This window comes from Myotis nattereri (genome assembly GCF_964212035.1).
Source record: "Myotis nattereri genome assembly, chromosome: 1".
NCBI lineage: Eukaryota > Metazoa > Chordata > Mammalia > Chiroptera > Vespertilionidae > Myotis > Myotis nattereri.
In genome coordinates, this window is record NC_138075.1 from 185,618,946 (window position 1) to 185,635,114 (window position 16,169).

The 16,169-nt window shown below is 42.0% G+C and overlaps 1 protein-coding gene across 2 annotated transcripts in view; it reads left to right on the forward strand.

Annotated features, from left to right (window-relative positions):
- Positions 1-15,764, forward strand: part of ADAMTS3 (ADAM metallopeptidase with thrombospondin type 1 motif 3) — a 243,941-nt gene extending 228,177 nt beyond the window's left edge. For both annotated transcript variants that reach the window (XM_081095535.1, XM_081095536.1), the window contains 5 exons: positions 753-918; positions 4,806-4,938; positions 6,747-6,954; positions 8,807-8,924; positions 13,095-15,764. In XM_081095535.1, coding sequence (XP_080951661.1) covers positions 753-918; positions 4,806-4,938; positions 6,747-6,954; positions 8,807-8,924; positions 13,095-13,654 — 1,185 coding nt within the window. In that variant the 3' untranslated portion in view covers positions 13,655-15,764. The remainder of the gene's footprint in view (positions 1-752; positions 919-4,805; positions 4,939-6,746; positions 6,955-8,806; positions 8,925-13,094) is intronic.
- The last annotated feature ends 405 nt before the right edge of the window (positions 15,765-16,169 follow it).

Sequence of the window (16,169 nt, forward strand, 5' to 3'; positions counted from 1 at the left end):
TTGGGGTACTTTCATACACTATCTGATTATGAAAGTAATGATTATTCTAACTATTCTGAGGTGTTTGTACTCTTTAGCCCCAAGTTACCATAAAGGTGGGGACAAATTCTAATCAATACAAGTATTTATGATAAGTAAATGGTTAAATAATGCGCATGACCTTTAGGATTATACACTGTGCTGACATTTAAAGTTACATTTTTAAATAATATTTACTATCTTGAGAAATGTGCATAATACATTTAGTGAAATAAGCAAGTCTAGAAAGTATGTGTGTATGTGTAAAATAATAGAAGTATTTCAGTTTTCTCTGGTTTAGTATAATTATGGATGATTTTTCCCCTGTATTTTTCTATAATCTATATTTTCTGAAGGGAACTTTATTATTTGCTCATCATAACAAAACACTTTAAAAATAATTTTTAAGTGCACTAAGGAGATATATAATTTATGAAATTTACAGTGAATCTTATAAAATTATTATTTTTATAATACAAACTTTTACTCCTCAGTGTATGTATTTTTATATTTTTTATGGTCAAAGTTTTATATATTTAAGGTTTTGTGTGTGTTTTTTTCCTTAAACAGGGCACATTTGTACCTTAGCTGATTAAAATAAAGACATGTTTTTAGAAACAACTTGAAAGTCTTCCCGTTTCAATAAGAGCAATATTCTGAAATATTCATAATTTTTCATTCCTAATTTACAACTCTCAGGTGACTTACATATGTCTGTTTCCTGTGTGCGTTAGATTATACCTCAGGAGAATGACACCCGCTCTAGCCTTACATATAAGTACATCATCCATGAAGACTCCGCACCTACAATCAACAACAACAATGTCATCCAGGAGGAATTAGACACTTTTGAGTGGGCTTTGAAGAGCTGGTCTCAGTGCTCCAAACCCTGTGGTGGAGGTAACAGCTGACACATTTATAACTTTACTAAGCAATTCATATTAAGCCAGTCTGCTTGCTTCTGCCTTAAGGGTTATCTCTAATGGAGGCCATCATCTGAGAATACCACAAAGAGCTAAAAGATAAATACAAAGCATTTTTACCGAAATTTCAGAATCTACAAAGGGTAGGAATCCATTCATAAATGTAGACCTTCTTAAAATCCTCTTTCCCTTTCCCTCGAGTTCTTTCAGTCTCGTGTGATTTCAATAATCACGTTATTCTTCCCAGTCTCTCCCAAATTCAGTGTCCTCTGGTGCTCGCCTTCTGCACTTTTACTTTCCCTGCCTATGCATTTCTTTTCTATCAGTGTTAATAATAAAAGAGCTGTTAGTGGTACTATGTACCAGGTACAGCTTTAAATGCTTTACGTATTAATGCATGAATACTCGCAGGCCTCTGTGAAGTCCCTTCTATTGTTATGTCTGTTGTATTAATGGAGAAACCAGAGCACAGGGAAGATAAGTAATCCATAAGGTCGAACCCAGGAGATCTGGCTTCTGAGTACATGCTCTTACTACATTATGCTGCCTCTCTGCCCTCCCTAATGTAAACCCATTAAGCTGTTCTCATGGGTTCTCCGATTCCCCCATTTTCCATTCCTCTTGTTCTCAACAGCAGTGCTCCAGAATCAGGCTGGCCAAGAAACTTCTCCCAGGCAGGCAGGAGAAGGCCAGGACCTCTCACAATAATGACACTGACTAATTGAAAAGAAAAGATTATTAAACCATTTATTTTATCATTTTAAATTCAAGAATGCATTTCTAAAGTGTTTTTTGGGGGGCCGAGGGAGTAGGCATAAAGTGTTTTAGTTGCTTATGTAAAACAGCACTTTATTTATTATACAAAGTTTGTTTAATTTGCATCCTCCCTCCTTTTGCACCCTCCCCACTGACTTGGTCACAAGATATGTCATATACACCTTTTTAACATCTACCACATCTATTTCTTCCTCACTGGGACTCCTTCACAATCTTGGAAGGGAAGATTGTTGCAAAAGTCTCTTAGTTGACTGACTTTTGATTTTCTTTTCTTCCTTTACTTGCAGGGTAATCTTTCTTGAATGAATGAGTGAATGAATTAATGAATTAATGTATAGAATTATATTATTTCCTTGTTTCAAATCCTTTAGTCTCCTAATGCGTTGCCCTGAAATACAATATAACTTATGTAGTATTGCCAAAAGTGAATAACCTGAATCTAACCATTAGGAGGCTATTAAATAAATCTAAATTGTGGGACATTTTACAAAACAGTTGGCGTGTTCACCTCAAATATATTAAAGATAAAGAGTCTCAAAAACTGTTCCTGATTAATTCCATGACAACTGAATGTCCTTGACTGGAAAAACATTGCAACACAGAACATATAGGAACAATTGAAAATTTTGGGGTATGGACAATATATTCTATATATATATAAAGCCATCGTCCGGAACTCCGTAATGACCAGAACAACCAGTCACTATGACACCCACTGCTGCCAGCAAACTAGCCTAATCGGGGGGTTATGCCAGCTGGCCAACCTCCCGTGGCCGCTCCCCTGGCCAGCCTCACCTCTGATCACCCCCCACCCCAATAGGGGGCAGGGCCGGCCAGCCAACCTCCTGGAGCCCCTCCCCCTGGCTGGTCCCACCCCTAATAGGCCCCCACCACCCTGATCAGCCCACAATCCCTCCCACACCCAGCCCCAACCAAGATCAGCCCCCCCACCTCGATCAGGGGCAGGGCTGGCCAGCCAACCACCTGTGGCCCCTCCCCCCAGCAGCCCCATGCCTGATAGGCCCCCACCACCCCAACTGGACTGCAGCCCCTTCCCCTGGCTGGCCCTGCCCCTGGTCAGTCCCCCCACCCCATTTGGGGTTGGGGCCAGCCAGCCCACCGCCCACAGCCCCTCCCCATGACCAGCCCCACCCCCAATCAGCCTATGGCCCCTCCTCCCAGCCAGCTCCACCCCAAATTGGCCTCTGACATACCAATTGGAAGTGGGGCTGGGAGGCCAACCTCCCACAGCCCTTCCCCCAGCTGCTGACCCCTGATCAGCCCCTCCACCCCAATCGAGGGCAGGACCCACCAGCCAATTGCCCATGACCTCTCCCCCCAGTCAGCCTGGCCCTGATTGGGCCCCCATCAGAGTGAGCTGGCTGGCCAACCTCCTGCCATCTCCTCCTCCTGACAGGCCCAGCCCCCATTCACCCCGATTGGGGTTGGACCAGATGGACCCCACCTGTGCACGAATTCATGCACTGTGCCTCTAGTCTATACTAATCAAAGGGTAATATGCTAATTAGACTGGACATCTTCCAGACATCCTTCCAGACAAAGCCACAGTGGGCGGGGGGCAAGACAGAGGTGGTTAGGGGCAATCAGGCCAGCAGGGGAGGGCAGTTAGGGGCAATCAGGCCGGCATGGGGGAGCAGTTAGGGAGCGATCAGACCGGCAGGGGGGAGCAGTTAGGGAGCGATCAGACCGGCAGGGGGGAGCAGTTAGGGGGCACTCAGGCCAGCAGGCAGAGGCAGTTAGGGGCTATCAGGCAGGCATACAGGCGAGTGGTTAGGAGTCAGCAGTCCCGGATTATGAGAGGAATGTCCCAGATTGGAGAGGGTGCAGGACGAGCTGAGGGAACCCCCCCGCTCCATGCACAAATTTCATGTACCAAACTCTAGTCTATATATATAAAAATCTAAGCGACTGTTACGACTGGTCACTATTACATTCACTGACCACCAGTGGGCAGACTCTTAATGCAGGAGCTGCCCCCTGGTGGTCAGTGTGCTCCCACAGCGGACCTTTTGCAGCCAGCCAACCTCCTGCAGTCTTTTCCCCTAGCTGGCCGGCCCCAATTGGCCCCCATTGGGACTGGGTCAGATGGCCCCAATCAGCCACAATCACCTGCCAGGCCAAGGGACACCATCCATGCACGAATTCATTCACCGGGCCTCTAGTTTTATAATAATATGTCTGCATTGAATATCCTGATTTTAAGAATTGTAGTGTGGCTATGTAAGAAACTGTGCTTACTCCCAAATGGTTCAGCAAAATTTTACATATGTGTTATATAGTAATTATATGTAAGTAAATATATGTACCTATCTCAAATACAATGACATGGTAACACAAGGTTAATCTACATGCAAGGTATAGAAATGTTTATTGTGCTTTCCTTACAACATCCTTTAGGTTTAAATTTTCCAAATAAGAAATAATTATTTACAAATGTGAAAGTTGATGGTTGAAGAGACCGTTAATAACTCCCTGTGACCTTAAAAATAAACTCCAATTTGTCTGCCAGTCAAGGCTTTTACATGGAGCCTTTCCTATCTCCCACTCCCTTCACATGTGAAACTTCAGTCATTCAAAGAGACCTGCCATGTTCTATAGGTTATTCCCTTGGCTTGGAGGAATATTCTGCTGTATCCCCTTTATGCAATACTATTTGAACTTGAAGATTCTACCCAAAGAAGTACTGATCATGTAAGAAGGGTTCCCTCCCGTTTCCCAGCTAAATTAGAGACATTCCCCTCTGCGTTGCTTTGGTGCCCCCTACAGTGCATTATGTACATAACTCTGTAAAAGCCTAGGTCACAGGGATTTGTCACAGTGGTTTTCAAATTTGTCCGTAATAATAGAGTCTCTATATTCAGGGTTCAGTTTATTAGCAAATGTGCAGTTACTATTTAATGATTTGTAATATTTGTTAAATGTAGGCTCTGAAAAGAAGTTTTGTTTATTTAATTTACTTCTGGACCTTCAGCAACTAGAAAAGTGGCTGGTTTATTGTACGCATTCAGTAAATGTTTGTTGGATGGATAAGTGATTAAATACGAAGAAATGTATCTCCTTTCACAGGTTTCCAGTACACTAAATATGGATGCCGTAGGAAAAGTGACAATAAAATGGTTCATCGCAGCTTCTGTGAAGTCAACAAAAAGCCGAAACCTATTAGAAGAATGTGCAATATTCAAGAGTGTACACATCCACTGTAAGTATTTATTTTAACAGTCATACCCTGAGGACAAAATAGTATGGATTTAAATGTCTTTAGCTCTTTTCAGTTTTGGTCAAAGCTAATACATGTATCTGGTTTAAATAGTGAAATCAATTCCCAGGAATTATGTGAAGCTGTGGTTCCCTGCTCTCTACCATATTCCTTCTCAAAAATATATTTTTGTATTTGGTAAAAAATAAATACGTGTAGGCAGCTAGGGTCATCTCACCATTCCATATGTGGGTTTTTACATAACCCCATGTATTCACTGTGGTTCCTTTCTGTTGTCCGTTGACTGTATCTGTTGTCCATGAGTTAAAAGTCTGATTTACCTTCTACAGAAGACAAAAAAAAAAAAAAGTCTTCTGTTGGGTTAGAGGAGGAGCAGTCACCCAGCGAAGTCAAAAATTAGGAGGCCTCACTGCCTCCAAGTAGACTTCCCATCAGTCCCTGTTTTCAGCCCTGCCATCACCCGCACTTTCACCTGAAGTTGTAAGCGCTCGGTTTCTGAAATTCTGCATCGTCCGTTTATTAGCTCCTACTGCTGACTTAAACATCATTCTTCTTATGTCTACTAACTACTCCCTAGGTTCCAAAATTATCTTGTGGCAGCTTCTTTTCAATTTTTTTTTCTTTTGGCCTCTGTGCTATTTTTCTCATTCGTCGTCATTCTAGGAGTTTCAAGATGGAATAAGGTAACCATAATTGTCTATGATAGGAAGTGTATGTTTCTCAAGTAATTCCTGTCTTCAGATGAGAGTCACTACTGAGGCCTTCAAAATGGGTTGCCAGAATACATTGTACTGCCTATTTGACGAGCTAGAGCTATCTTAAACCGCTAATACCAAAGACTGAAAGGTTTTAGCGTGGTTGTATTTTGGAGCCCCGTATATATGGAAAGAAAAAACAAATTGCAGAGGAAAAGTAACTTTAGAAAGGCTAAATAGTATGCCTCAATTGCATTCTGACAGATTGATGAAGCAGATGGAATCGACAGTCACAGCCCTGGGGAACCTGGTAACCCCATGTAATGGGGAACTGCCTGTAATATTGTACACACAGCTGATTTGGAGGGTACTGCGGGCATTGACATTGACACTAGAATTTGGAAATGTCCCATGGGAAATCTTTTTGAAAAGATTTTGGAAATATTTCTTTCAGGTGCATCCAAGCCCTGCCTGGATGGCCACTGCCTTTACATTCTTATCAGGACCAACATGAAGAACTGAATTTTCTAAACAGAATAGATATGTCAGGCAATCTTCATGGCAACGATTGTAGAAATAAAAGTCATCTCCGAAAATGAAAAATGAATAAATTCATGGTTTCATGGAAAAAGCAGCAGCAGCCAAATAAATTTGTGTTAGCAAGCATAGGATGGATTCCTGTTTTTATAATTTCCTTTCAGATCTTTAACACCATTAGGCAGTGTGGATGAGAGTGAGTTGGTATTATTTTGTAAACTGCCATCATATCTAAACCTAACCAGGTATCCTCAAGATGAGTTTCAGAAACCTTCTGTTGGTCATGCTTTAGGAAAGGACAAAGTTTCAGAATCATTGGGAGGCAGAAAAATACTAAGCCATTCAAAAAAAGAAGTGTCTGGCCTATCATTGTTAGAAAGTTCTAAGACTTTTTTAAATTGTTCAATGCACCCCTCTCTCTGAAAGTGCCTCCTGTACTACCGTGGGCCCCACTGGGTTGCACGTCACTTGGAGAGCAGGAGAGTCTAGGCTTGCAGGGCAGGGAGGTACACATTCTACACCCCAGTGACCACCTTCACTTCACCCCCACACCCACAGCTGGATAGCAGAAGAGTGGGAGCATTGCACCAAAACCTGTGGGAGTTCCGGCTACCAGCTTCGCACCGTGCGCTGCCTTCAGCCCCTCCATGATGGCACCAACCGCTCTGTGCACAGCAAGTACTGTGTGGGTGACCGCCCCGAGAGCCGCCGGCCTTGTAACAGAGTGCCCTGCCCAGCCCAGTGGAAAACGGGGCCCTGGAGTGAGGTGGGTGTGTGAGTTCTGCATGCACATGTATGTGCATAAGATAGGAAGCCTATTTTCATCTGGCTTCAATATCAGGCAGGCCTTGTGTGAATTAAGAAACTTGCATATTTTAAAATCATTAAGCACCTGGAGGTGTTTGAAAATTTAATATTTTAAAGCAGTGTTTGCATTTAAGTTTAGTTGGTTGAGGCAAACCATGTCTGGGTGTTTTGTGACATAGAGGAGTCTAAAGGTGACTGATCTTCTGTTTAATACATTTGTTGACTTCACCATCCTTATTCCAAACCCCTGACACCTAATACAGGTCCCTGCCCCATTTGGCATCACACTAACCTTTTTTTTTTTAATTGAGGTGTAATTAACACAACATTATATTAGTTTCAGGTGTACAATGTAAGGATTCGATATCTGTATATATTGCAAAATGATCACCACAAGAAATCCTACACTGACTCTTCTTATTTTTTCTTTATTCCAACTCTTGGACTCAGTTTGAGTAAAATTCCCACTGTTCCAAAAAGACTGTTCTGGGTAGAACATCCTACCTTTTGTAGGTTGGCTCTTCCCCCTCCTCCTATCTTCCCATCTCCCTCTCATCTACCAATGCTCATCTCCAGGGCACCTTAGGGGTGCTTTTCCCAAAGCCCTTCCTATGCACCCGAAGGCATGTTGTTCATGGCAGACTACTTTAACTCCTGTCCTTGAGTCTGTGCTCACTACTAATCCACCCACTTCTCAAGAACCGTGTGACCTGCTTTTCTGGTACCCAGCCAGTGCCTATGAAAATGATGTTGGTTTGGTGACTGGCTGACTCAATGTTGGGGTGCCTGAATTAATGTCTTTGATATTTGTAAAGGATCATCATGAGGAGTCATAGGAGAAGAACTTATAGAAGGAAATGGCATCAAAAAGCAGGTAGAAAATGAAGGAGGAAGTGGAGAGCAGGCCCAGGAAGGAAGGACAGGCAAGTGAAGGTGACCCGGACAGATCATGAAGATAACTCATGTTCTTTGCCCCTCGGAGTCCTGGAATGAGGACCCCTTCTCTGTAGCTCCTGTCTAGAATAATAGATAAATGTTTCTGAGCATAGTTTTAGAAATGAATTTATGGGAATAGAGCAATGGTGGTTTCAAAGAGGTTGAATTAACCAAGGTAACATGTCAGGAAGTCCTACCATCTGTAAGGAAGGTGAGAAAATGGGAAGCTCCCTGAAAACAGGCACCACTACTGTTTTAAGAACTACACGAGCCCTAGCTGGTTTGGCTCAGTGAATAGAGTGTTGGCCTGCGAACTGAAAGGTCCCAGGTTCGATTCCGGTCAAGGGCACATGCCCTGGTTGTGGACTTGATCCCCAGTGGGGGGCTTGCAGGAGGCAGCTGATCACTGATTCTCTCTCATCATTGATGTTTCTATCTCTCTCTCCCTCTCCCTTCCTCTCTTAAATAAAATAAAAATATATTTTTTTAAAAATAAGACCTACACGGATAGATAGTAACACTGTAATGCTAATAGCTATCTCTTAGCAAATGCTTATTACATGCCAGGCATAATCTTTACATACCTTGTCACCTTTGCCTTCATTTAGTTCCACAACAATCCTCTGAGGCAATTATTAGTGTCCTAGCTCTCAGAGAAAAAGCTGCGTACCCAGGCTGGTCAATGACGGAGCCCCATAAACCTACGATTATCTTTCTCTAAACCACTGTGTAGCACCACCTCCATAGAGAAGAAACTCCAGGGTGTGTGTGTGTGTGTGTGTGTGTGCGTGTGTGTGTGCATGAGAGCGCGGGGGCAGGAAGAAAGATGGTCTTGGTGCAATAACCGTCTATAATGGCAGCCTTTGTCTCTGTAGTGCTCTGTGACCTGCGGTGAAGGGACGGAGGTGAGGCAGGTGCTCTGCAGGGCCAGTGACCACTGCGACGGGGACAAGCCCGAGGCCGCCAGAGCCTGCCAGCTGCCTCCCTGTAACGGTAGGTGTGACACTAACTGGTTTCACTGCTCTGACAATGGTTTTTAAGCACCAAAAAGCAGAATTTCCTTTCAGGACAAGCTCTGGAATTTCCGTTTGCTTATCAGAAAATAACCAAAGGTAATTAATCTTAAAAAATTAGCCTAAAAAGAATTCCACCCAGGGAATTGTCCTAACCCACTGGGGTCAGGGCTGTGTCCCGTACATGTAGCATCTGTCAATTTGTGTTTCTAGAAGAGCTGCTTCTTGTCTTCTGTGACTTTCTTTATAAGCTCCTATCATTGTAAAAGCATAATATTGTGGAAGGTTTTGAAATGTGTTACTAAAGTTATTCAGTATAGACATGTGGGTGGCAAATGCTATTTAAAAAGCTATTTCCAATATCTGTCCATCTACCTCCATGCACTCCCTGAGGGTGAGTTCTGAATAGACACCTTGCACATGCAGAAATCTGCCTGATCTGCTCTCCTGCTAGATTACAAAAGCAGAGTCAGTGTAATTTAAAAATAGACAGTGCTTTGCTGCTGCGAAACAGATAAAATATGTACGGGATGGCTTCAGTTTCTGCCACTCTGTCTCCTTTTCTGTGCTGCCTCCGTCCTCTCTGCCTGTTCTGCTGCTGCCCTTCTTCCTGCACGCACCTTCTCTTCTCAGCCTCTCTCTCCACCTCCCATCTTATTCTCAGGTCTTCCATACTCTCCTTCATCGCGCTCCCCCGACCCTTTCTCTGCCACATGTGCCTGTGCCTCTTCCCAGTCTCACATTCTCTCCCTCTGTCCTCTCCTTACCCTCCCTCCATCACAAACTTACTCTTAAACGCAATTCTACTAAGTCTGTGCCTAATACAACTGTGGACACTGCTCAGACCTACTAGTGAGGCTTGGGACCAAAGAAGTTGCCTTTCTAATGGCCTGCGACAACATATATTGCTTGAATATTGACGTGTGCTAAATGGTTTATTTTTTCAAGAAAATTTGCAAAGCACTATTTTATCAAATGTCTTATTATTATTTTTTTTTGGAAGAAATTTCAGGCTTCAGGTCTTTTAAACCTTATAAATTATTTCATTATACATTTTCATTTGAAATGTGTAGTGGTATGAACAAGAATGACCATGAGGGGGAGACAAAGAACTTGAATTCAGTCATTTTTCTCTGGAAAGGATATTTGAAAGTTCAAAACACAACATCAGATCCAGAGAAGACACTTTACTCAGAAGCTATAAAGTTTAGTTGCCCTAATATTTTATTTTTTATGTAGGCATTACCTCCAGGAGGCTAAACACTTTGTGAGTAAGCTTTGCTGATGTTAATAGAGCTATATATTTCTATAAATAGGCCTAATTATCAGCAAGAATATACTTGATTCTCTTCCTTTTTAGCTAAAAGAAAATGTTGTGTTTTTTTTAAATATATTTTATTGATTTTTTACAGAGAGAAAGGAGAGAGATAGAGAGTTAGAAACATCGATGAGAGAGAAACATCGATCAGCTGCCTCCTGCACATCTCCCACTGGGGATGTGCCCGCAACCCAGGTACATGCCCTTGACCGGAATCGAACCTGGGACCTCTCAGTCTGCAGGTCGACACTCTATCCACTGAGCCAAACCGGTTTCGGCAAAAGAAAATGTTTTTATTATAAAACCGAGGTGCTGATGGGAGGACATCACTATGTTATGTTAGTGATTCCACATCCTTTTAGCTTCTCTCTTGCTCTGAAATGTAGAATTCTAAAAGGCCTCCTATTTCTACCATATACCAATGGAGTAGGTAACACTTCCCTTCAGAGTCTCAAGCTGCAATTAGGATCAATGGCCTTTTGAGACCCTGTGTAAAACGTTTTTTTCTGAACTCCATAGAATGATCTGGGCATGAAGTGAGAAGGCTAAAAAAAGTTCTTAATTTTAATAATTTTGTCATATGAATCCTTTTCTAAGCCCCATTTTTGATTATACTATTTATGGCTGCCATTAAGCCCTTCCCATCTATCCCAAGGCAAATTACCCATGAAATTAATATATTCCTTTGCTCTTATTACCCCCCAGAATATCTCTGCCTTTTCCCTCTTCCATATAGAAGCATATTCTGGCCATAATTAGACCCAGGCTGTGTACCTGTCCCTGCAATGCCAAGCTGCTCACACTTAGACACAGCAGACCCTTATGTGGTCTCCTTCTTTAACTCAAAGAGAATAGAGCACTTTGAGTTGGGCCACATAATTTAGAAGGTTTCAAAGACTTGGAGCCAGAATGAGGGTGATGGAGGTCAGGAGTCAATGGGAAGAGAGAGTACAGGGTCAGCTAAGGTCCGTTATCCTAGGACCTAGAGGCTTAATTACACATGAAGAAGAAATTATCTTCCTTATCCTATATAGTAAAAGCCTAATATGCTTAGTGTCCGGTCATCCATTCAACCAATCAAAGCATAATATGCTAATGATATACTAAGGCTGCTCAGCCACTTGCTATGACGTACACTGACCACCAGGGACAGATGTTCCGACCAGTAAGTTATCTTGCTGCTGGGACCAAGCCGATTGGGACTGAGCAAGACAGACCAGACATGCCCTGGAGCCCTTCCACGGTTCCTCCCCAGCTGTCCAACCTTCCGCATCCCTCCCTGATCATGCACCGGTGGGGTCCCTCAGCCTGGCCTGTGCCCTCTCACAATCCGGGACCCCTCGGGGGATGTCGGAGAGCTGGTTTTGGCCTGATCCCACAGTCCAGGTCGAGGGACCCCACTGGTGCACAAATTTGTGCCCTGGGCCTCTAATCCTATCTAATAAAGAGGGAATATGCTAATTGACCCTCACACTGTTGCAAAGATGGCATCACCCACAGCCAATAAGGACGGAATATGCTAATTGACTATCCCACCTTCAAAGATGGCAGCGCCTACAGCCAATAAGGATGGAATATTGCTAATTGCCTGCCCTCAAAGATGGAGGCACCCACAGCCACAAGGTGGTGGGGCCCAGTCCCCTTAGCCCCACCAGGGTGGTAGGCATGTGGCTGCTCCGTGTGCCTGCCTCTGGAAACCCCCAGTCCCCTCAGCCTCCCAACCACCTAGACCCGAGGCGCAGGCAAGCCTCGGATGGCAGCTGCCCAGACGCCCAGGGCTGCCCAAGGCTCAGGTAACCAGGGCCGGCCGAGGCTTGCACTGCCGGCAGTGACAGCAGCAGAGGTATGATGGGGCTTTGCCTTCCCCTGATCGCCGAGTTGTCTCCCACCTCTGAGGGCTCCAGGACTGTGAGAGGGGGCAGGCCAGGCTGAGTGACCCCCCCTCCAGTGAATGAATTTTCATGCACCGGGCCTCTAGTTTTAAGATAATAGGCATAGAAAGAGTCATTTACATATGATGAGGAATTGATATTTGAGGTGAAACCTCATTAAGGTGATTCTCAGGCATTCACAACATAATTAGCAAATTACTTTGGCTAATAGAAAATACTCAAACATCATACTATATGGTAGATTTGTAAATGTCAGGTAAATATAAGTCATTCCACAGTTTGGGACATGGACATGGTTCTGTAACTCTAGTAAGTAATTTATCATTTCTAATACATAATAAATAAAGGTGGTATTTTTAGCTCTCCTGTTGGCCTTGCCAACTGACCCCTTTTTGTTCTTTTTTTTTTATTATTGACCTTTTTTGTTCTTTTTCAAACTTCAGAAAAAAAAGATTCTTTGACAAGTTATATGGCAGGTTCCTTACTTAACAATATAGTATTAGCCAATATACATCTAATTAAAACATTATCTCAGTTTTTTCTTTGGTAATATATCTTTAAGATTTAATTTGTTTTAACAGGTCTTGAGTATATATTTTTATTTTAAATTTAATATAGAGGCGACTCTATATTATAAAATAAATCAGATGCTTCTTTATATCCTAAAAATATATGTGGTAAAAGTAATCCTATTTTCTCCTTAGAAAATCAGATATATGTTCCTAGTGAGAACAAAAAAATACCCTTGCTCTGAAGGCTCCTGCTGGAGATATTAAAATGGAGGAAAACGCAAATGCTTTGCACATAAAGAATTACTTACTGCATTGAATTCATCCTCATGCTGATATCTGTAATGTAAAGGTTCCTTTGAACAACTCCCATCAATGTCTGGTTTCACTTAAATCTTTTGTAAATTCATAAAAATTTGTACTTTTTGCAGATGAGCCATGTTTGGGAGATAAATCCATATTCTGTCAAATGGAGGTGCTGGCGCGGTACTGCTCCATCCCAGGTTATAACAAGTTGTGCTGTGAGTCCTGCAGCAAACGCAGCAGCACCCTGCCACCGCCCTTCCTTCCTGAAGCTGCTGAAACTCGTGATGAAGTTATCTTTAACCCCAGTGACCTCCCTGGATCCCTAGTGATGCCTACATCTTTGGTTCCTTACTATTCAGAGACTCCTGCTGAGAGGAAGAAATCTTTGAGTAGGATCTCTTCAGCAGGAGGTCCAAATGCATATGCTACTCTCAGGCCAAACAGTAAACCCGATGGTGCTAACTTACCCCAGAGGAGAGCTCAGCGAGCAGGAAGTAAGCCTGTGGGACAGGTCTCCCCTGCCACCAGGAGTGGACACCTCACGTCATCCTCACAAACCGCTGCTGCCCCCTTCCTTGCAGTCCATGATTCAACAGGTGCTTCTTCTCAGGCAAGAACCTCAAAGAAAGAGGAAAAGATTAATGACAACAGACATCCGCTAAGATCGCCCACCTTGGAAAGATGAAAAGGTGAACCTAAAAGGCTAGAAATCAGAGGAAAGCCTGGCCAAGCTCCCTCTCCCAGTGGTGCATACAGCTTGTGTAAAGTGGTCATCTCCATACATTGTCAACTCATTTTACCTGTAAACGGAAGAGCAAAAGTGCTGGTTCACTTTCTAGTTGCTTTCCTCCTTTTTTGTTCTTCATTGACTCATTACCAGAATTCATTGGAAGAAGGCACCAAAGAATATTAACAGAAGGAAAGTGGCTAAGTATATTGGTCACTCTCTACAGCAGAAAAGGGACTGGAGCCATTTGTGCATATCAGCTGATTTTTTGCTTTAAAAGTTATAGTAAAAAGGAGGTGCCAATGGTTTACACCTTAACAAAATATTTTGGAAATGGAGCAAAGAATTTGTAGACTTGTATTTCTATTTATCTATATTAGAAATATTGTATGAGCAAATTTGCAGCTGTTGTGTAAATACTGTATATTGCAGAAATCAGTATTATTTTAAGAGATGTGTTCTCAAATGATTGTTTACTATATTACATTTCTGGATGTTCTAGGTGCTTGTCATGGAGTATTGCCTATTTGACATTTTTTGGGCTGATATTCAAAGCAGAATGTTACAAAGAAGTTAGAATTGCAGCTACTGACAATACCAAGGGTTTTATTTAATCAACAGTGTGATGCTTAAGTTACAGAAAAAACAAAAACAAAAACAGGTAAGCTGCAGATATACAGATTTCAGCTTACCTATTACTTTCCATCCTTTAATAAAAAGAAATGGACTGTGGTCACAGGGAACAGACCAGTCAATGAACCTGTGCAATACAAAAATGGAAACTTCTTACCAGGACCTCAATAGGCACCACTGAAGTGTCCTATGTTTTTAAGTTCTGTTTTTTTTTATTTTCCCATTGTTGACACATCCAAGAAAAAGCATACTCAGTGTACTGTAATAATAACAAAGGAATATGTATTGAGATAATTTGTATGTTGGTAGCTGAACTAGAATCTATACTCTAGTAGGGCTTTGGAAGCAGGTTCTAAAAAGCATTTGTCAATGGTTGCAATATTTATTTTCTGCATGGTTCACACACCCAAATGTTCACAACCACAATGCATCTGACTGCAATAATGTGCTAGTAATTTATGCCAGTGGTCACCTTACTCACAGTGAAGCCAGAAATGCTCTCTCCAGGGAGTAGATGTAAAGTACTTGTATATAGAATTCAGAACTGAAGATATTTATTAAAAGTTGATTTTTTCCTTGATAGTATTTTTATGTACTAAATATTTACACTAATATCAATGGCATAGTTTGGCAAACTAGAGAGTCATATTAGAGATGCATGCTTTGTGCTGTGCCTGTGGGAGAAACTCAAGCAAACAACAACAGCCAAATCAAAGAGCTAAAGCTGAACAAATTTGATGTGATGCAACCATTTGCATCTTTAAAGTAGTTGAAATGAAGTTGATTTGTTCCCCTTCAATGAAACAAAATATATGGACTTAGTTAGCTTTTTTTGAAATAGTGAATTAGAAACATTTTTTTTAAAAAAGTATGTGAAAGAGATATGCACTTCATGAATTATACTTCAAAGAATAAAGAAATATGCATGTCACCATAATGGTTTCGAGGTCAGTTTCTGAACTGTTTAAATGTATTATGCATGCTAACATGAAGACATGTTAACCTTCAAAGCACAGGATGTGCAAGGACTTTTGCATTTGAACCATGATAAACTAACAGCTTCACCTATTGACTCTATACCTCCAAGGAATCGCTGCTACTTTGTGCAAGACTTTTGAAAGTCAAATGAGTTAGGTGAATTCCAGATCATAAAATAATCCCGAGCCTCAAGGAAAGGTCATTCCCCACCCCCCAAAATGAATTCTCTCTAGTTTGCTTGCATGTGTATACATCTGGTCCATAAGAGAGTTTAAAGATGGTCACACACATACACCTCCCATAAAGATGTACACATTCGTTATACTTCTGATCTTTGAGCTTCCTTTTCTACTAAGCTAAACGTTCTTTTTTTTTTTTTTATCAAAGTGTACACTACTGATGCTGTTTGTTGTATTGGGAGCACGTAGAAATAAAAAAGTTAATAAAATATAGATCTGGCTCCATTGAGGTTTTTATCATTGGATTCATCACTGAGTAATGAAAAAGTTCTCTTTCCACCTACAAAGTGAAATAGCATCAAATCCATTTGCTATTGGACTTTCTCTAAACTGTTCAAATGGAGTGACAGTGTCTCCTAGTCTCACATCAGGGTGTAACATAATATACTTTAAAAATAAAAATTTAAAAAACAAGATTTTATGGGGTGTGGCTTAAGTTCATTCCACAGGATTATGAAGAGGCAGAGAGAAAATGATGATAATACTAATATATATATATACATACATACATACTAGGGGCCCGGTGCACGAAATTCGTGCACTGGGTGGGGGGGGGGGAGTGTCCCTCAGCCCAGCCTGCCCCCTCTCACATACTGGGAGCCCTCAGGCATTGACCCCCATCA